Here is a 23,064-nt window from a genome sequence, read left to right as displayed (position 1 = left end):
GACATCAAGATGACAGTTCATAGGAGGAAGGCCAGAAAGTCCATCTAGCAGATGTGGGAAGAATGTGCTCCTCACCTGCAGGGACCCCATAAGCTCCTCTGCAGTATACTACCAAATGCAAAGCCATCCCTGCGACCCCTGAAGATGCCCACAGCAAACAGCATGGGCAGGAAATGGCAGGTTACCCTTACCTCAGTGACAGCTTCGTGTCATGAACTCCACATGAACTCCTGCCATCTTCCCAAAAAACTAAGTTTAAGTGAAAAGGTACCTTTCTGTCTGTGTTTGGGCTTTGAACTGAAAGAGATATGCCTACTCTCCTCCCGTTCAGCTGACCAACCTGAGTCCCTACACCCATGCTCTCCAAAAAGCAGGGTGATTACGCACATTCTGCTGAGACCAACCATCAATACAGGTCCATCATTTCACAACAGAATTGATCCCTCTGTTCTCCACTGAGCCAAGAGTTCAAAACATCCCTTCATGACCAGATAGCCAAGTTCTATACCCAGACATCACCAATGCCTCATTTTCTCTTCCAGTTTCACCAACCTAAAAATGATTTCCATGTACAAAAGTCTCACAGGGACACAGAAGCAAGACTAGATACATTTGTGTATACACAAATGAATTTTCTCCAATCCTTACTTTTCCTTAAAGAGAAAAAAAACCTGTGTAGATCTCCAAATGTGACACAAAATACTGTAAAATGAATGTTCCCACGTAATTGATACATTACATGTTGTATTTCAAATAATTTGTTTAACGTGGGTAGTCACATATTTATCTGTTAATCTCTGTGCATTTTGTTACTCTGTCCTCCACCCTTTTTGTTACTCCTATCATCCTGTCATGTCCTCTTAGCTGTCAAGGGCAGAGCTGCCTTCTCTGTTATGTATTGGTACAACGCCCAGCACAGACTTCTCATTACAAGCTCCAAGCCCCACTGTAAAAGAAATAGCAATTAAACCCATGAATAAATAGATAAATTTCTGAAGAGAATGTACAATTTACATAATGACACAAATTCACAAAAATGCTGGTTTCATGTCGGTCAGCACTGCAAACGCCAACTCCCTCAAGAACCTCCATATTTTATAGGGTTTTTATGGTGCGCTGTGACAGAAGTGAGAAGATGACAGCCTAAAGCCAGCTCTTAATTAAACGCAGACTTACCTACGGAGCACAGACTGCTGATTAGCAAGTTACATTAGAAAACAGATGGGGAACCAAAACAAGTCTTGGTGCTAAGTAAACCGCAGCTCACCTGAATTTAAATTAAAACCCTTGAAGAAAAGACTCTTCAGTTAGCCACCATTTTTTATTACCGGTATGTGGGACACTCCCTGCTACAAATTCCTGCTTCTCTGGGTGGAGACTCATCGCTTCTGAGCCGTTTCTTCACTGAATCTGAACCACCCACATCTACCAGGAAAATTTATTGTGATGAATAGACCTATTAATACCAGCTTCACCCCACCCTATACTGCTTCAGAGTACGGAAACTTCATGGATGTATCTGGTTTTGGTTAATATTACATGACTCTCAAGTTTTACAATGGGAAGGCGGAGGAAACACATTATGTATTTTATTGTACTAGTTTGGCACATCCTCCACAACATGGAAAATTCAACCTATCAGGGATCCAATTTGCAGTCTTTGCTTACCAAACCTTACATCCTTCTTTGCCTTTTTCACAAAAATTATTTTCTCCTTAGTTTCTAGCCTCCTTGCCAGGAGGAGCCAAGAGCAAGCCTTAGGTCCTCCCAAGCTCAGGTAGAAACCACGTCCAAAAGCATAAGGAGAGGACAACCGCATGCAAGGCTTTGTATGGAAAAATCTTTCAGGATCAGTTTTGAATGTGGCACGGACCTGCTCTCACCTTGCTTTTAGAAGCCTGACCACTGCTAACAGCTATCAACCTCAGAAATTAAATGCCAACTTAAAAATCAATGTTATTGCAACCTGAGGAAAACCCTACACAGGTGTCACTCAGAGGAAGACACCCACACAAAGGCAATGGCTTAGATTGCTGCGAGCTATCCCACAATTACAGATCTCAAGTTACGGAGCAAGGAAAATTAAAATCAGCGAGCCAGGACAACCATGGTAAGAATGAAGCCAAGTCCAGGCAGTGAGAGGGAGGAAGACACTGAACTGCTTTGCTTATGAGCCAAAGGGCAGGCCCACTAAACCTAAGATGAGAGAAAGAAAATGCAACTGGCTTTCAAACCATAAACACCTTGTTTAAAGTTCAACTCCTCAGCAAAACCAAAGAGTGAATTTCCTCCTCCATGGGTGAGCTGAGGGTGCTTCAAGACAGGAGTCTTGGGTGGGCTCTGTATGGAAATCCTCTCAAAGTTACTTGTCTGCCTCCAAGCTGCTAGAAAAAAAATATCTTTCTTTCCTATGTTTCCTGGCACTGCAGGAGACGCTTGAAGGCCACCTCCTCAGGGCACAGGGACTTCTTGGCAATGTGTTCCAAAACAGCTTCACTTTCACCGTTACTAGTATGACTGGTAGCCACCTCTCTCTCTCAGCAAAGCAACTTCCTTATTCCTTCAGCAACTCTTGCTCCTTCAGGTAGGAAGCCATGAACACCAAACACGGGGAAGGGCAGGAGAAGTGAGTAGTGCTCCATCTGACGTTTCAGAGACACAGACACCAGCCAGGACCCGATGAGGGGAGAAGCAGCATTGCAATGACTCCACTTTCTCTAGCTCATCTGATAGTGCCTTTAACACAACTGGCTCCTAGCCATCAAAGCAAGGAAAAGACCAACTGGATGCTCATGAGGAATGACCAAATAAAAATTTAACATCTGCATAAACAGAACAAAACATCTGGCAAGATGACTGTGGTCCAGCCACATGTAGCGATGGCACCACAAGCTCCAGCGCTGCTCAGCACCACTGCAGCATGGAGAAGCCTCGAGCTCAGGCTGGTTCCAATGCAGACCCTGTAAACAGTTTTGGGCTGCTTCTTGGCAGAGCTTTTCGATTTGTTTTAGACCGCCGGCACTCGCCAGAGGGAACTATTGGGAGGCCCATAAAAATCAAGTTTCCTCTCCTAGTGTCAACTGACGAAGTAGTCTTCGCTTCCTGTCCTCGGTCATTGTATAGTGCTACCGCCTGCTGTTACAGAAAGTTGCTGTGTGACAGTAAGCAAGCTGACACCTAATTGTTAAATTCAACCAAGTGTTTTAATTAAGGGAAGAGTGTCTTTAAAATAAACTCTTAGAAGGCTTTGGCCCACGTTCAGGAAAGCACTTAAGTCCAAGCCTTAGACTATCCCTACTCAGGAAAGCACATGCTTAAGTGCTTTCCTGAATGCAGATATATTCCTGTCCTGGGGCCTTAAAAGTGCACTAAATAATAAAATTTATTGCAATTTGACTTCACCGTTTTATTGAAATATTTATTTAGCTGCTTCTTTATTAAGAGTAGAGTCACTTAAATTTTCTATCTATTTAACAACCCTTACTGCTCACTGACTACATTCCAAGAGACAAACGAGCTGTTAATGCCATTTCAGTTAAACTCTAGTTTCCCCCATTATCATAAAACGGTCTCATTTTCTTGAAAAATATCCCAATTAAACCAGTTACGCTGATACAGGGTACCAACCTGAATACCATCTGAAATAATTTTGCATGGAGTTGGAGATCTTCCAAGTTCATTCTCCATCATATACATAATTAGGATATAACGTCAAACTTCATCTAAACCAACACCCGTGCCTGGGGCATTCACTGAACAACGACGTTCAGTCACTGCTTCTAGGAATATTAACGCACATGTTATTATACCAGTACAGATGTCACGACTCAGAGCAAAAAGCCAAATTTCAACAAAAGCAGATCCTTCCCCCCCAGCCAATACAGAGTACCTGTGTTTTACACCTCTCACAAGCTACCTCCAACACCTTCTTGCTCCAAATTTCAGATCTTCCTAAGAGAAAGCTGACAGTGTTGAGCAGGAGGGGAAGGGAGCATGAGCACAGGTTATACACATGCACGTGAAAAACTGGGAGAAGATCTGGGGTGTGCTTTGTCCTACTTAACCACTGCTTCTTCAGCTCCTGAAATGGGAACCTGACACTTGGGAAATAAGGCCCAAGGTGTCAAATTTGCCAGAGTGCAATGAAGTGGCACATGATCATCATTTTTCCCTGTGTTCGTTTGGCCCATAGTTACACTGTATTAGTCCCATGTTTCATGACTTACACCAATGGTCCGAGCCTTTTTTCCTGTGGTCCTGTGAAGCATCAGATACTGACCTCAGCCAGAGAAAGAGCCTCAGTGCCTCTTATGAGGCAAAAACCTGCTGGGACCCAATTACTGCGTTACTGACAATCTCTCACATGCAAAGATAACACCTGCAAAGGCTAAGACCAGTAAGGAAATTTTCATCAAATCAAAGTAGCAAGAAAGGTTTACATGTTAGGTATTTTCTCTTCCCTCTCTAACACTGAGGACAGTTCACATCCCACCTGGGAACATCACCTAACAGCTGCTGCACTGCTGTGAGGACCAAAGACACGTCTCCTGCTCCCATGCACATCTCCCCCAGTAGCTTACAGCTGTAGGCACTGGTCTTTACTTCTTTGCTCTTAATTTTTTTTCCAGGGCAGCTGGCAGGAGTCCTGTGACCTGTGAGACATGGGGGGAAACTGGAAAGGATTTCTGCGGGGCTTGCTGGACAAAATTCCTACAACTTCATTGTCTGCAATGGCCCTGAGGGTCCTTGCTAGTCCCAACATCAATTCCCCTTTCTCGCTCAGATTTGGTCTTTTTGTGTGCATCACCACTGCTAATGAAAGTACCAACTGTTGTACCTTAGTTTTCTACCTCTGCACTCCAAGCATGCACAGAAGTGACAAAGCAATGGAAAAACAGGACATTTAAGTGTATTCACATAATCTGCACAATAATCAAAAGCTGGAAAAAAATCTGCAAGATTAACTGTCTTCTGGCTACATAGAGATGCAGGTGAAAATATAAGTGCCTCAACTGTGACCAGCAGGTACATAATTAAGGGAACACCACACAATGACACATGCTTAATTTGTTCAGGTGGCAAGGTTAACAATATAAGCTCAGGGAATAAATGTGGCACAAGCAGAATGACTTAAAAATGAAGAAAAAGCCAGTCAAGATGAATCATGCATCTCAGTCAAATAAAGGAAAGTCTGCTTTAAACTCAATTGTAATTGGTTTCCTCTCACCTTCCAAAAATGTATTTAAAAAGGAAAACAGTGTTTATGGCACAAGCTAAACCACAACCATTTTATTCATCTCTTGTTTCAGTTTTTCCTTAGGGAAAAATTTAAAGACAACCCAGAGCAGCCTACTCTCAGCAGCCTTTTAACACAAACTGCATTTAATGAGAACGAATAAAGAACATTAGGATCAGGTTTCCTAGTAGAGCACATCGCAAGAAAAGCAGAACAGCATCGTTTCCTCAGACTTCCCTCCTGGGCACTGCCAGGCAGAGCTGGCTCACCCCTCGTTCCGGCAGCCATCCAGGGAGCTCAACAGGACACCACCCAGGGATGCTCATGGGATCTCAAGGACAAAGAGGGCAGAGAGCGTGCCCGTTTTCTCAGCTCCATCGGCTGGTCTAATAAAGATGGTAAACTTCTTGCCCCTGTGAGCCTTGTCTCTTCCAGGCAGCTCTGCTCTCACAGCAGCGAGGCGCCATTACTAGTGTTTACACAGGTCTGAATCATGCAGACTAGGAAAGATGGAGTAAGAGGTAAAATAATCAAAAGGTGCATCAGCAAGACCTTCAGTTTCACTCAGCTGAAAACATTATTTTTAGAAAACTATAATCTCTTAGGCACCATCCTTGAAGTGCCTGCATGGGCAAGAGCCAGGACCTGCAACATGCATCCCTCTCTCCTGTCCAGTTCATTCCTTCTGCCCCCAGTGTCTCTCCTCTGTGCCCATAAAGTCAGGTGTGCGTAGCCAGCCCAAGTGACCTGCTGGACGTGACCCACCCATGACCTACTGCAGCATTTGCTCCAACACTGGTGAGGTCTTTCAAATTTTGCTTTTGATTGTATCTGGCATTTTAAGGGGAATGTGGGGTGTACTTACAGGGTTTTTCCCCAGTTGTGCTTCACGGTAACCTCAGATGACCAAGGTGGCTTTCACAGCCCATCTACCTCAAAAAGCATTCTGATTTTTTTTTCTTCTTCAGTACAGCTTGGGTTTACTCAACCAGAAAGAGCAGAAGTAGCGATGTGTGCCCCTCATGCCACATGTAGCAACAGGCAAATACCTCGCAACCCAGCCAAAGATGGTTTGAATTGTTGTATAATTGACTTAAAACCTTGAACTGAAATCTGGGTTGGCAGATTACATGCAATTGCTGAGGATTCCCCTCCTCTTCCACCTTGCTTCTTTGCATCCCAGTTAGCCTGAATGCACCCACGTGCATCAGGGGAGCCCTGCCTGCAGTAGAGGACAAAGCAAAACCAACAGACAACTTTGCGACGGCAGCTCCGATGCTGAGTGTGCGGCAAGTAGCAATATGATAGCAGTGAGGTGAATCCCACCAAGAGACTGTGGCGGAGCACTGGCAAGGTGGGGGTTTATTCCGATTCCAGAACAAGTTTCCTGTCGGCATGAATTTCTGAAGTGACTCTTCCCTCCTTATCTTTGGGAATTGATACTGGCCTCACGTAACTTCCTGCAAGCACAAGGGCAGTGCGACAAGAAAACATGTGACATGGAGACAATCCATGAATCCCAGGAAGGAAAGTGAGCATCTCCATCCAGGCCATCACAACCTGGGCTTGGTACACAATCTCTAACCTCAGGTTTGCTTTTCTTTGTACTTGCTATGGGCAGGTTTTGTTGTCCTTACTCCCCAAACAGCACCAGTGAAATCTATGGGACTCTCTGCAGACTACAGCCTTTTCTCAAGGAAATTATTGCTTCTGAATCTGGCATGAGGCTGTACTTTCAGCAGGAAAAACAGATTAGAAAGCCACTGTTTGATATCAAAAGTCCTCAAGGTTTCTTAATAGTCCTTCATATTTTTCTGTAGCTTCGTAGAATTTAGAAAAGTTTGCTAATTTAAAAATAATGTGTTTGTTCAAACATGATATCTCTCTCTCTTGTTTTAATTGCTGAGAGGACCTGTAGTACAAATCCAAGTTTTTTTCCATCTCAAACTGGTACAGTCCAAGGCCAAGAATATATATACTGCTAGCTGGAAAATAAAGTGCCCTTGATTCCTAACTTTATTTTGGACAGTTCCCTCCAAGTTATTAAAAGCCAAATTCAGTAGTGAGAAAAATATATATAGATTCAGCTGTTTTGTGTGGGTTTAAAGGAGTATTTGCTTTATGAGTAAGTGATTCAATAATGCATATATTTACATAAAAATAGTTTTGACATTTAAGTTTACTTCTTGCCAAGCTGCTGCAAAAATGGAAACGTAAAAAGCATAAGCACAGAAATGAGCCCCTATGCTGTAAGTCTGCTATTTACAGGTAAATTTTTTTTCTTGGCAACAAGACCTAAACGGTATGTTTTATAGCACTAGACATAGCCACTTTGAGTCAATTTAGTGTTTATGGAAAGAGCCAGACTGACAGTTCTAGTATTAAACTCTCCATGCCAGCATATACTTGAGTAGGGGTAGCTGCAAGGAGAGTTTCCAGAACCTGGGCCACTGATGAGCCCTGGTCGCATTCTGCAGACATGACAAAGTCAAGATAGCATGGTTGAGTACGCAGCAATTCGAATGCCCAATTATTTCTCAAGCCCCAAGAGACTTCTGAAGAGGGTGGCACCACCATGTGCTGCAGGAGAGCACGGAGTGAAGCACCTAAAGCAATTCAAAGCCCTACATGGCTATGCAATGTCCGAAACTTTCAAACTGGAGAAAAAGTCTATCTTGCAGAAGATTTTAATATTATAAAGCAGATGTAGATTTGCAGAAGGAGATAACCTGGCACTCTGGGGGCTTCTAGGCAGCACGTTAAGGCCCCTGGGACAGAATGAGAGGCGAACAGCCAGAAGCTCACAGAGACCTGCATCACAAACTACAGAGCCCAAAGCAAATCATGAGGAGCCAGGACTTCTGTCTCCGTTTCACAACCTTCCAGCAACACACATTCAACAAAGCTGGCCAAGCACCCAGCAAACGGCCTGACAAAAGGCCGTCACAGGTACCACCACAGCTTTGTCAAAAGTCAACCCTCCCATGGAGCATGGAGACCTTGTTACCTCACCCATCCTCAACACATAACGTAAGTAAGAGCGTGTCGCACTCAAGGATTCCCCAACAATTCCTCCAACAATGAATCATACTTGGTGATGCATATTCCATCTCATCCACTCTCCACTACTTTCCACATGAACTATCTAGCTCCTTTAGCCTTCTCTTTTCTCAAAGCTAAGGAGGAAAAAGAAATCTCTTTAATGCTCGGTTAGGATAGGTGATGCACAACATGACATCAAGTGCATTACTTAATTGCATTGTGGCAAGCCATTGGAGCCTGACTCTGCTAAACCTGGGGATGACCATGCAGCACTCACTAAATAATTGGTCCAATGGCCAGAAGAGGTTGGAAGCTGGTTTTCTACTACACTGACCGAGACTGTTCTTTTTTTCCCCCAGAGCAATCAGTCAGCTCAGGGATATCAAAACATATACCTGGGCCACAAGACAAATTACAGCATAAGGGCTGCTGCTTTGTCAATGACTTAGGAGGCTCAGCCCCGAGGTTTCTACTGTTTGAAGCCTCATGTCCCTTGTTCAGTAATGCAGGATTTCGAAAGACATTTTAACAAAGATAAAATAACACGCAAACCTACCTGCACAGATCCTTCATATATATAAACAAATAACGACAAAGCCTGGATGACCAAACTGATGACATATCGGTATGAAAAAGAGAACTATAAAATACGTACATATACACTCACTTTGGTCACCTATTCTGACCCTTTTGCAGAAGTTCATGACAACCGGCTTATCGATGCTTAACACTCCGACTGTCTCAGCTGAATAATCTGGCAATTAAAAAGCCATCTTTACATTCTAGTTACCCTACAGCATCATAAATAGATGGAAATATGTATACAGAAACAATCAGAGCTGAGGATAGTCTTGATCCTTACCGCTGCCTCATATGTTACATATATTTTCTGCCGTGATCTCACTAGCAATGCATCACTGGTTTTAACCACTCTGAGCACTGATTCTACGCTCAGCAGCTGTGTTTGTTTACAGGGCTAGAAATTAGCACAGGACAAATGGACTTCATCCAACTGAAGACTTTTTTGGCATTTTCCACTACACTTCACAATATATTGGTCCTCATAGTCCAATTATGTATTTGTCACTGACGCTGGCCAAGGAGAATGCATAAGTAAAGACGGTACTCACTAATACTACATGGGGATGCTTTTTATTGCCGCAGACACGGACTCCCTAATTACTAAGTACGGTTCAGACACCTGCAGCCAGCAAAGTCCACTACTGTATTGTCCATACTTTTTTCCACTAGGAACGTGGAGAATGTCATCATAATCCACCCTGCGCTTTGCACTCTGCCAGTTCAGTACAAGCAATGAAAAGCAATGGCATTTTATACTTAAAGGGACCTGCCGGTGCCCTTCACACTTGTAACTAAGCTCCCAAAGCCAATTCCAAAAGACTGTAAACCAAATGCGGACAGATCAGCCCTAAGATCATTTTCTGTTTCAATATCCGTACGCTTTTCCACAGACAGTTATTTAAAATAAAGAGCAGCCCTATGCCGCTACGTACTTTTCACGTCCTTGACCGTTACCTCAGCACAGATTTGAGGGGTGCCCATCCCATTTTAGAATAAACAATTAAAGAGGAGTTACTGATTTCACTGGGACATGGCAGCAAACACTCCTGCCCTAGATCTCACACCCCTGAATGTAAATATAATCTTAAAAGTTTCCCCTAATTATTCAGAATGTTTTTGAAAGCAACCCCTATTTATGCTAGAACTCACATAACCGACAAACACAGTGTGCATTAAGTTGTACTTTACAGTCTGTTTATGTCTTCCACACTGCTAAAAATGCTTCAGTTCCATCTTATAAACTGTATTATACAGAAACTACCAAACAGCCTCCTGGGCAGCTGCCGAATCCCAGTATTCAAACAATTTCTCCATGCCAATATCCACCACTGTCTGTTAATTCACCAATAAATCCTAATCAGGCACCTCTCTGGAGGGAACAAGATTAAAAGCACTATGCAGCTTCTTGAAATATATGTTCTCTTCGTAACAGAAAAAGCCTGTTTCCCAGAACATTTGCAGGGCACTGTGTTTCCGAAGGACTGCCTCTCACTATTTTTAACTTTGTTTTGTGCAACAAAGTCCATATTTATCTGATAATTTCAAATAATAGCGATGATGATGTTCTGACATCACAAGACGCATGAAGAACCTTGTCAAAGTAATATATTGCACTTCACTGCGTAATTATGTTATGTTGGAGCAGAGTGTTGGAAAACTTAGTATAATCATTAGCTGAGCGCTGAATGTTTTGATTGTCAGACAGGTTGTATATGATGCAAATAAATGACTCAGAAATGATTTCACATAAACATTTTGGTAACAGTAATCTGACTCATAACCTCCGACATAGAAAATAACAAGCTACACAAAACATCTGTGCGTTCTGAGCAACCCCAGCTTGTAGCAACCTTCACAAGTCTCACAGCCCAGAGAAACCAGAGGGTCCCATCCCCAAAGCCAAGAGGTACGGAAATCTACCTTTCCCAAAAGAGTCAAAGCAGGGGTAAAAGAGGCCATTGTTCCTACCGGGGATCCCCGTCAAAGAGCTATGACAGTGTACACCACCCGATAGGCTGCCTGGTGGGCACTGCTTGGTTTAGGTCCACATTTAACAGGGCTAAGATGGGAGGAAAGGTTTGTTGTTATTCCACCCCGAAGCTTCACCATGTCAAGTATGACACAATGCACAATTCTTCTTCTATTTATTTACTCATTCATTAGGAGACGGACAGCTTCTTTCACAGCCCCTTTCTGAAGACAAATGTGCAGTCTTGAGTGACAAGGAAGATTTACCATCTGTTATTTCAGAGGAGGTTTGCCATGTTTATTCTGGAAAGTGCCATGAATTAATGAACTATCTCTTCAAGCTCAGTGAGTTGGAGCTGCCAGCTCTCTGCCTGCCAGAAGCAACAGACTGTTTTGGGACCCCATAAAATTGTTTTTACTGAGACTAGCGATAGCAAGAGTATCAGGCGGACCCAATCCCAATACCTCCTGAAACATAATGGAGTCATTATACTGACTTCAGCCATTACACTGCATTTTTATTCAGTTTCTCAACAAAACCATCAGTTAACTCAGAATACCTTCAACTAGTTTCCCTGCAGTATAGAATTACCAAAAGACATTATGACTCTGCAGCATAGACATTACTGTTACCACAGATGATACCGAAAGTCAACCAAACCTTTACTAGGCTCTCCAATAGTTTGAAGTGAAAATTGTGCTAGCCTGTGACTGCTTTCATGTTTCCTATTGAGCTCCTTGTGGATGCCAGCTTACGTCCATATACAAGAGCTGCACTTCTACAGACACACAAAACCAGAGTCTGCCCACACGCTCCTGATACCACCCACTGCATCCAGGTGTCTCCTGCACCATTCAGAGACCCGAAAGGAAGAGATGCACTCTTGCGAAAGCCATCATTTAGGGCATATAGTAGACATCATATACAACTGGACATCTGGTGAATATTCGTGTTCAGGTAGCACCCACAGAGATCGGAGGTGTTACCGATGTTAAGCTGTTTTCAAGCATATCTGAGAAGCCATGTCCCTAACAGAGTGCGGTTGCAGATGGCACAGATTGTGCAACACGGATAAGCAAGGTTCACAAGCAGGAAGGTCTAAAGCCTAAACCAGGTGAGAACCTGTGGTCTCCATCTGACTGATGTTGCAACCTAAAGAAGGACAGGTTTCACCAAATAAGACCACACTGTTCACCGACTCCACGAGCCACTTGGGGACCTGCCAGAACAGTAACACAGCACGCCATTTCATGGTTAGATCACAGGACTGGAAGCAAGAATTTCAGAGACCTCATCAGAGCCCCAGTCCAGTCATGCTCTCCGAGCCTCAGCTTAGCCATTTGGAAAATGAGTATGGTAGCGATTTACATTTGTCAGAGCATGCTGTGAGACTTCAATGCTTATGAAGTGTTTTGAGATCCTGAATAAGAGACAGAGCAGTATCCTTACATTGCCTAGTAGGTAACGAGCGTTACACATCCTGCAGAATGGAACATTTTTGGACAGGACAGCTGCTACAATCATTAAAGTGTAAAAACTATCACATGCAAGAGACAAGATGCAGACATCTCAAAATGAAATGCTCTATTGTAGTGTGTTAAACAAATGTATTTGCTCTCCAGCTATCTTTCATAGCATAATAAGTTGAAACTTCCTTAAATATGAGAACTTTTTTTACATCTCCCCTTTTTCTTCACTCCCTTCCCCCTCTGTCTTTTTTTCTTTGTGGATTAAAAAAAAAAAAAAAAAAAAGAAATTGAAAGGGCAAGCCAAGAGATTCACAATCACCAAAGCCTGCAGAACATACAGTGAATTTTGGCAGGACATGCATGTTTATCCTTTTCATATGCTGTTTAAATTATTTTTATAAACAAGTCATTATCTTGCATAGCCACTGCTTGGTCCCTTTCATGCTGAAGACGTTTGATGTTACAATAATTAAGCAAAAGGGTCTGCATGCTTGAAATGTGGTCTCAGGATGATGGTTTGCAGGGAAGAGAGACTGCTGCTTTTCTAAAATGATGGGTTTCTTCTCCAGGCTTCATTATTTAAGTTGAGCACCTGGATTCTGTACTTGTGGATCAGATCTTCAAATATCAATTTTATTCCAGGCTTAAATTTTAGAACTATGCTCCTACTACTTTGCACCAAAATCATGCACGTAGGACAAGGCTCGTGGAGAAGCCTCTCACTGCTTGCACACAAACATGTTGAGGAACCGGGCTTGGCACTATGATGAAGACGCAGGTATAGTAAAAGCTTACAAAGCCTCTTCCCCCACCAAGCAGTGTGTTTATCATGGCTGAGCTGGACCAGACCACCAGTGTGGGCATAAGAAGAGAAAAAACGTGAATGGGAAGTCCACGGCAAGCGACAGAGAAAATGCTTTCTCCTTTTTTCCTTCAGAGCATCTGGTGATTAAAGACAGCCACTTTGACCTCTGCTCATCTGGATTCAGCCAGAGGGAGCTTGTGCCTCTGCAACACCAGGAATTAAAGCTCCAACCACTTCTTTATTCACAAATTCAGAGCCTTAATCCAGATACTTGTAAGACTGACTGAAAAATATGGAAGTTAGGCTGGAGTAAGTGTTTATGCCCAAACAACTTCTGTTACAGATTACAAAGCCAGAGGCAGACAAGTCTTTTGCATCTTGTACGTGCTTGTTACAGTTCAACATTTTTTCCAAATCATTTGGGCAATTGTATACCTTGTAAAAGGACTCAGATTGACTGCTTACAGTTTGACTCTCCTGGATTTCTCTCTCAAATGGTCTGGAAAGCCCAGCAGACACCAGGATGCAAGAAGGCACCTCTGTTTCACAGCGAAACTGCAGACCCTTTCCTCCCTCCAAACCTCTTGGCTTATGGGTATGACTATCACAACCTGCCCACAAGCTCTAATCTGTTCTCATTTTTTAAGTGCTCCTTGTTGCCTGGTGTGGAGCTAAATGCCTTTGCTTCAATAGACATTATGTCACCCCTTAGCCCCTGTACAAACACAGTGTCTAATACTTTGACCATATACGCCACGCAAACGCAATGCAGTAAGTGACAAGATAAGAACACTGCATCTGCACCTGTGTACAGTAGTACACCTCACCACAAACATTTGTGTGCGTACTTGAACACGGCATATTTTACAGCCTACATTTGATAAATCGTGGCTCTCTATCTGCCACCAGTAAGATTTTGGGTTGATCAAATAAGTCTTTTTTAAAAGGGGGCTTCAAATAGCAGATTCGTACATCTCTCATACTGCACACGACCATTTAAAATACACGGAATAATACATCTTTGGAATACTGTTAAAAAACCACTTTCTCATGTATTACTCGGAAACTTCACTTCTTCGGAACAAGTGTTAACACTGTCTTAATTAACTTGTAAAGCTATTCAAGCCATTAAGTACATCTGCACACTGAGTAAATTTCAAATGCTGTGCTTCTGTTTTCATTTTCAAAATGTTTTTATTTATATACTAATATTTGACCTATGAATATTCCAAGTTTATATGGAACCAGCTGTTCTAAATTCTGGTTATACTGAGCATTAGTGCAAAACATCAGGTGATATCATTGGATATTTTTAAGGGGAAAGTTCATAGGGAAGCAGTTATGTATTCTTGTGATTAACACCACATTGGATCAAAACAGTCATGTCTAGCACTCTTAAAATAGAGCTACTGTTTTAGTTAGCAGAACACTTCGGCTCTGTCTACATTATCCTTTTTTGCCAAAAATTCCCACTGTTGCTACCACTGGTTCAATTCTGTCACTGTGCTATGATGAACACTGCAATGTAAAATAAAAAGAGCTGCAGGCAGTGCTGTCAAAATCTTTGTGCCCTTAACAACAAATCAAAAAATATCTCATGTCATCACTAAAAAAAACACCCACAAACAAAAAAACCAACCCAAAAATATACCCAGCCCTGCAAGGCTATTAGGCTGGGATCCTAAGTAACTGAAAGTTCAGGAAATACCAGCCCAAATCCATAGCAGGTTTTAGGAATCAAAGTCCAGTACGATGTACTAAACACACCTGCAATCCCACAGGGGCTCAGTCTCTTTAATTAAACTTTTTTCCTCCTGCAACAGCCCTGTGGCAGCTGCAGCCCCATGCTCTTCCCAAAGCCACCACCTTGGAAACCTGCTCCGGGTGCAAAGCACAAGACCGCAGGGCTCCCCGGGGAGTAGGTGCCTCTTTGGGGTGCTGGTGCTGACCATCCCTACCACAAGCGCTGCAGCCATGCAGGAGGCACCACTCATCCTCTGCCAGCCACAACTTGAAAAAAGGTGGAAAGAAACAATCCACTGAACAGTTTTCACACATGTCCCCTCGCCCTCAGCGTATCACAGCTGGAGAATCCCAGTCCCAAATGCCCTCTCCACGCTTAGAATCACAGGTATTGGCTGGAAGGGACCTTCAAAAAACCATCCAGTTCCACCCACTGCCACAGGGCAGGGACATTGTTCACTAGACCAGGTTGCTCAAAGCCCCATCCAAACTGACTTTGAACACTTCCAAGGATGGGGCATCCACAACTTCTCTGGACAACCTGTTCCAGTGTCTTTCTTAAGAAAATTTCTTCCTTCTATCCAATCTAAACTTACCCTCTTTCAGTTTAAAACCATTGCCCCGTCAAACGGGGAACCTAAGTTTGACCCGACACCAGCCTCCAAGAATCAGGTACGTGGAAGAAGGCATTTTGGTCCTTAACCTCAGTCTCCCAGGTTCTGTGGTATGGTGCCTACTAAAACAAACTGGAATCTCTCAACCCTGAGCCATTTTTCCATTCAGGAGATAGTATTTGCTCTCTGTTTCACACTGCTATATAAATGGTCAAACAGAAATGTTAAATGATTAGTAGGTGGACTGTGCTTAACAGCATTACCATGCATCTGCTGGGATACCACAGAAACACACAATGGGACTTGTTTACTTCCCAAGTAACTTGTACCTTCCTCTAACCCTCCACAAGCTAGCAATGAGGCAAGATGACTTAAAAGGAACCGTGCCTCTGTGGCATGGAAATTCTAAACACCACCTTCCTTCCTCCTAAATCACAAACACCACTTACAAGTTTATATTTAAAACTACAAGAGAGAGCATCACCACCACTAGACCCAGGAAGGACCCATAGCTCCTCAGCAGAAGTGCAAGCCTGCGGCAAGAAGTCCCTGCAGGAGCTCAGCACAAGACATCCACAACAAAGCTGCCTAAGTGATTTTCAGATGAAGCCACGTCCAGCTGGAAGAAAACTGCCAAAAGAAAATATTTTTATAGAAGTGGTTTAGTTTCAACTTTGTTTGAGGAAAAGGACTGAGAAGTGTTGCTTTTGTTTTTACCAAAAAAATCCAAACAAACCAACCCCACACCTGAGTTTGTATTTCAAAACGCAACTTTTTAGTTATTTACACATAAAAAATTTTACTTGAATCAATCAAGACTGCTTTGGCAATACTAACTTTTTCCAATTATAATCACTTTTTGTTGTCATTGTTATTAAGTAAGACTTCAACCTTTCACCCAAATTTAAGATAGTGTAAATTTTCAAGCTCTGAAAGGCTTTCACAAGACAGAGAATAGTCCTGCTAACATCACATGGTCTGGTTCCAGTAGCTTAGTCCAGATGACACTTAAACCTGGATAAACTCCTTACACAAACGTGACCCCTCTACTCATTCCAACAGTGCAGGTTTTGAACAGCAGCTTCTCTGGGAGCCACACATCTTCCAGGGCTGCTGGCCAAAGGCATAAGGATGACTGCAGTCCCTCAAATTCAGAGTCCGGAGGAGCTGAGGACTTCTAAAAGACCATTTGCCCTTTCTTTAATTGTGTCGTCAGGCAGCTGCATGCTAGCAGGCAGCTCGCAAGCAACGACTACTTCAAGGAGATGACATCAACGAGGACCTTGAGCTGCATCAGTTGAACAGCAAATGTAAGGCAGCTCTCCGACACTTGGGATCTGTCTTGGCATCGAAGCCCGATATACAAGGCTTGGCAGAAGTCAGTAAACTCATTCCCGTCATCAGCTTCATGATTTCTAATACTGGCCTGCTCTGGACACACGTGGAGGACTCCACTCGCATGCCGAGAGCGCGAGGCTGCACACAGCCAGCTGGCAGCACAGCCAGATCCGCAGCATCACACACTCCAGTTATTCCCTGTGAGTAGATGTCTTGACCTTTACAACATGTGGCCAAGAGAATAAACAGATGGGATGACAGTATGAATGGTACGGTCCCGTCAATATAATCACGCAACGTCCCTGATACGTCTTGGTTGCCTAATTTCATATCCCCTGACAGCAAGCACGATACCAGCAAAAAGACAGGTGGGCTGATCAAATCCTTCAGATGAAAAAATTCACCTGCTTTTGAAAGGCACATGAGGATGCTGGAGCACTGCTTCCCTCCTGTGAAAAGTCATGTGGAGCGAAGGCATATTGCTTGCACCTAAGTTGCCACGGATTTGCGCAAGACCTTTCCTAGAAGGAAATCTGGTAGGCAACAGCTGCCAAAAAGAAGAAAAGCCTGTTTGGAAGATATCACATCCATAAGTTGCTGCTTTACAGGCAAGGGGAGAGAGGGTATTTGTACAGCGAGCCCTGCACTGACCTCCGAGTGGCTCCTTTGCACTGAAAGGGCGCGCCCCTGCCCCAGCACATACTTGAAGCCTTGCAGGGAAGACAGGGATTGCCTGGGGTTTTGAGATTCGAAGATAAAAGAGGCTTTTCACTACGGTCCCAAGCAGAAACACATGGAAAGCTTCAGGGCTGCCTGCAGGACTGCCTAGCAAACAGCTGGGTCTCCCCTCATCCTTTTGCCTGAAGTCCTCCCTGTGGGTCTTGTGGTAACAGGGAAAACCCTCTCTCCAAAAGTACAGAGATAAAGTGAATCCATGCTGTTAGTCTGCTACAAAAAAGCAGGACACTGTGGATAAGCAGGCACCACACCCCAATCGCACAGTTCTTCTTATGGTCCTTGTCTCTGGAGGGTTTGATGGGTTCAGACTATGCAGCTGTCAACAGCCCCGGACTTGGGTCATAGCAGAAACCCACAAAGACTGTCATTAGATTCCTTGGGAGTTTTTTTGTGGGAAGCACATGGCTTTTTTTCCCCCCTCAGTGTGGATACCAGGATAGGAAGGCATGGGTGAGGACCTGAAAAGCTTCTTCCCTGTTTTGACACAGGATTGCTCCACAACACCTTTCATTACACAGGGAATGATTCTGGCCACAGGTAAAGTAGCAAAGTCTTCAAGACTCTTGTTACTGCTGCTACCCATGGCAGACTCTACTCTCTGAAGACATCAGCCAGTGGAACAAGGGCTGGAGAGCAGCTCCCCTGCACCTCAGCACTGATGAACCAGAGGAGCCAGAGGGACTTCAGATCTGCCACAGCCTCTGGCCCTAGTCTGCAGCCTGGTTTGAGCTGTGGCCCCTCTCTCCTCAACTCCCTGGACTGAGGAGAACGGGTTTGTTGTCAGGAACTCAATACGTCTCTTGCTAAAACAGTCTTGGCAGCAAAATATAGGGATGCTTGCCTCAGTCCAGCTGCCAATCCAGCCTCACTGCCTCAAAGAGGGATCCCCAGACTAACCCTGGGTTGTTTTGCAAAAAGAAAGAGGGGATAACCCTATCTGGTGCCATAAGGAAGGTACATTAATCAAATAGGAAACATTAATAGATGTTATTTTCTCAACAGTGCTGTGCCAAGACATACCAGTGCTACATTTATATCAAGGATGTTCCTACAAGAAGGGCTGAATAGTTTCACAAGGACACCTATTGGCCCACAATGCCACCCCGCCCCCAGCATCACAACCCTGCTGTACAGCCATTCCCCTGGCACAGAAGTTTGGTGCCCTGCTTGGTTTGATAAATACCAAACAGGGAGATCTAAAATGCAGATGTTTCCATCTGTGCTAGATATCCAGAATTCCTATGTGGGAAATTGAAAGAAACAGGCACTCTTCGAGTGCCTCATCCTAGTGAAAATTCCTGAAACAGACACTTTTAAGATCATCTTCCCAAAACAGGGACCAGGTTTACTGAGAGCAGATGATATTTTCTGTCAAATTATATTTTGGTATCTAACCTGATAAATGAAATTTATTATTTAAATTATCTGAACTGGTTTATACCTTATGTGTGTTTTTACTTGTCAGAGGAACAAACACTTATTTCTACTCCCTGATACTGCTCCCCAGGTGCTTTATAAAACAAAGTGCTAAGCATCTTCTGGAAACCCTGGACGCTCAAGTTCCCCTATAGTCAGTCCCTCTGGGAATCATGGCCCACACCTTCCAAGTCCATACTACAGTGCAGACATCAACAGGTAGGCAAGATAAATCCCAGACTCTACACTTTGAAAACTGATGTTTCTTGTCCTTCCTGTAAGCCAATAACTCCCTGCATCTGGAGAACCTCCAGACCTCTGTGCCCCTCCTTTTTTCACTTTTTTTTTTTTTAAAAAAAAAAGAAACCGTCTCCCAGGACATCACCTTTGCGCCTGGTACAAGCCTGTGCTGCCTGAATAAATCAAGACCTCAAAGTCCCTCAGCTTTGCAAGGCCTCAACAAGGAGGACTTGTACCCTCAGCTCATATGGAAATACAGCCTTCCCCAGACAGAAAACACATCTGCTGTACCTCAAGACTGAAGGAATATGTATGTTGGTCAGGAAGGGCTGGAGCACTGCACACTTAAAATCAGCAGTCACTACAAGCTACTGACTCTTTTCAGGCTACAGGGCTGTAAAAACTAAATGCACTTTTAAAAGAACATCAACACCTGCAAACTGTCAGGATAACAGAGGACTTCGCACAGCTAACCTAGGTGACGGCTTTCCAGCACAGCACGATGCATCATCAAGCGTTTGCCTGGTCCTGGGCTGTGGCAGAAGCAATATCAGCTCCTGAAGGCAGGTCATCGTGGCCACCTTCACCCCCACGCAGCCACACACATCTTCAGGGCAACCTGCACCAGGTACACCCATGTAATACCGTACACTCCTGAACCCGAGAGAACGGCAAGGGCCCCTCGCATCTCTTTGGTAGCTGCCCCCTCAGTAATGGAAAGGGAAGTCTTTAAGGTTGAACACAGACAAAGCTCTTCAGAAGACAATTTCAACCAAGCAGCAGTTATTACAGGTCTGATCACATGTAGAAAACCCCAAATAAAATAACTCTGGCAGTGTCTGTTTATAAGGAGGCTCCAGCTGTGACTTTTCAGGGCTGCCTGGTGTATGCTTCATTGGAATAGTCAGTGTCTTTGAGGTCAGGAAGTTTTCCCTTTCTGCTGCAATCCCACCATCTTTTGCTGCATTTTCTAGACTACACCTGATGAGCTGCTTTGGTAGCTCACAGGCTGGCTTTCTCCCATCACACCTTCGGTTTCTATATTGCAATGTACCCTCAGGCTTCCCCTAGTTTTCTGGCATGAATTACTGTTTAGTGAAAAAGTAAATGTCAATACACATGAGAAAGACCCCCCCAAAATCCCTGACATGTCAGACGAGCTACAGAAAGCAGCTGAACAGCTGTTTGGTCTCAGCCCGTCGATTTGCCAACACTCTGGTAACAAACAATCACATTAAATGACAGTACGGTTTATGACTCGGAACTTGGAAGTTGATGAGAAATTTCTGCAGTTGATTCATACTTCCTGAGACTCATAACTAGCATTTCAATCGCGCTATTTTACTACACTACATGAATAATTTTCCTTGTTGTTACATAAGTGTCTAGATCCAAATTATTAGAACTGATTTGAATCATATGAATTATTTTTTTTTATTTTCAAGAAACACATACTTTCAGGTCTACCATCTAATACCGCTGTCCTAGTGTTTTATAAAGCAGGCAGCTAAATACCTTATAAAACACCACATGCTCACAGTTATCCCTGAAATCAACTCCTCTGGGAACTTCCCAGCCCCTTGGAAGCACCTTGCTCTGCATCCTTTAAATAAAACGTGCTATGGGGATTGCTTACAGGCACCTACAGCTGACACCACGCTCCTTAAATTCACCGCTCGAAGCATTGGTCCTCGAAGTTTCCAAGGCAAAGAACAGAGACAGCGGCGGCAGTTCTTTGTATTCAACAGGGAGGCTGGGAGGGGAGAAGCAGAGAAGCAGCTGCCCTTTGGACTTGAAACCCATACTGTATTCCCACGTCTCCGTGTCTGAGCTAGACACTGACAACGCCAGCTTCACTGATTGACAATTTCAGGACGTCTCAATGAAAAGCATCAGAGCTCTGAGATGGCAGCACCACCAGAACATCCCCAAGGTAATTTTAAACGAGAAAGCTGAGCCCCTGACAGGTATACCTGCAGCACATGGAGCCCAGGGGGCTCTGCACTGCTGCAAGGGCTGAGCACCCAGACAGCTCAGCTGTGCCTGCAGGAGTTGCAGTCACCTCGATTTCAAAGTAGAACAAATCCTTCAACCATTTGCAGCACAAGGGGGGCACTTCTGACCCAATGTGGGATTTTCATCAGGTATAAAAATTACCCAGCTCTTGTTCTAATACAAAGCTATTGGATATATCTACCAAGCTAGGAGCTCAGAGAAATCTCCTGCTAGAGCAACATATCACTGTTCTAGATGAGGAAACGCATAACAATTTGGTGTTTGTTTTTTTTAAACAAGACAAGCTGCTCACAGGTGTCGCCATTCTGGCACGCAGCTCTAGCAGCACTAATGAAAAGACAGTTTTCAGCTGACCAGCTGAAACACTTGAGCTTCCCTGGAATTCCCTAAAAAAAGGAACTGCAATTTGCCAACTGAAATATTTTCATTCTCCACATTAGGCTGAATGTAATTACACTGTTTCCTTACAATTGCAGTCTCGTATTCGGGGCTCCTTCAAGTAAAAAGCCTAATGGTTTTCCCACTGAAATGCCCACCTTGGAGCCCTTCACACCAGTAACACGCTGACAGCATGATTTGTTTGAAGAGCAGGCTGACGTCTAACAGAACTTATTTCAAGATTTCCACATGATGCAGATTTTTATCGTGTTCCCGGGCTCAACCACCAGAATATCCCACACGGAGTCACACACTCATCACCACACTAGCTTAGACTCCCTCAAAAAAAGAGGGACTGGAGACACCAAGGAGTAGCGTGGGACACCATCCTATGAGCCTGTGCACTTTGCTCCAGCCCCAAAGGCACTTCTGCCTCTGCTGGACCTTGCCCGGACCGAACGCATCTTGCACGGCCCCGACTCTGCCGCCACAGGAACCAGGGCAGGGTGGGTTTAACCCCGAACGATGGGCTCTGTCTGCCGGCATCACAACGAGGACAAAAAGACTAATAAAAAAAATAATAATGCACCTTTTTCTTTTTTTGTCCCACTCGGGTTTGGCGTTCTGGGGCTTCTTTTATGAGGGGGATGGCGGGTTTCGCCCCTCGCCGAAGCGAGCTGCCCTCCCAGCCGAAACCCGCGCAGCCCCAGGTGGGTCCCGTCCAGCAGACGCCCGCCGCCCTCCCCGGGGAGCGGCCACCCCCTCTCCCCGGGCGCCCGCGGGCCGGGGGGGCTCCGCGCAACGCCAGCACTCACCCAGGTTGACGAAGCTCATGACCATGTCGGCGTCGTTGAGGAAGGCGCTGTCCTGCGAGCTGGGCACCGGCTGCGGGGCGGGGGGCGGCGGGCGGCCGCCCCGCTCCGGGCCCGCACTGCCCTCCGCGCCCTCGGCCAGGGCGTGGTAGAGGTCCAGCATGAAGCGCGGCGCCGCCGTCAGGCGCCCCGGTGGCGGGGCCGGCGGCTCCCGCGGCAGCGGCCGGGGGCGGTGGGGCAGCCCCAGCACCGAGAGAATCTCCCGCTGCATCTCCCGCTTCTCGTGCGACTTCAGCCGCCGGTAGAGGAAGCCCCCGGCGGCGGCGGGCGGCGGCTCCCCGCCCTCCGCGGGCAGCGCGGGCTCGGCGGGGCGGCAAGCGCCGCTCAGCAGCGCCCAGCAGCAGCACAGCCAGGCCAGCCGCCGCGGCATGGCGCTCGGCCGGGCGGAGGCAGGCGAGGTCCCCGCTTCCCCCTCTCCCCCGGGGTTCCCCGCCGCCCTCCAGCCCTGCCCCCCCGCGGCGGCTACCGCCTGGGCCGGCGGGGGGCGGCCAGGCCAGAGGGGCTCAGCGCTCGCCGCCACGCATGGCCGCCCGCGGGGCACCGCGGTGCAGGCCCCCCCCCCCCGGCGCCGCCGCCGCCGCTCAGGTGCGGCGGGGCCGCCCCTGG

General features: G+C 45.3%; 1 protein-coding gene across 1 annotated transcript in view; it reads right to left on the bottom strand.

Annotated features, from left to right (window-relative positions):
- BMP6 (bone morphogenetic protein 6) overlaps positions 1 to 22,828 on the bottom strand; it is a 90,937-nt gene extending 68,109 nt beyond the window's left edge. The window contains exon 1 of the mRNA XM_086468993.1: positions 22,402 to 22,828. Within this exon, the coding sequence (XP_086325119.1) occupies positions 22,402 to 22,828 (427 nt within the window). The remainder of the gene's footprint in view (positions 1 to 22,401) is intronic.
- Between the last annotated feature and the right edge of the window lie 236 nt (positions 22,829 to 23,064).

Source organism: Leptosomus discolor, chromosome 8, assembly GCF_034619465.1.
Source record: "Leptosomus discolor isolate bLepDis1 chromosome 8, bLepDis1.hap2, whole genome shotgun sequence".
Lineage (NCBI taxonomy): Eukaryota > Metazoa > Chordata > Aves > Leptosomiformes > Leptosomidae > Leptosomus > Leptosomus discolor.
Note: the sequence above shows the minus strand (reverse complement) of the source record. Positions and strands in the feature narration are given on the sequence as shown.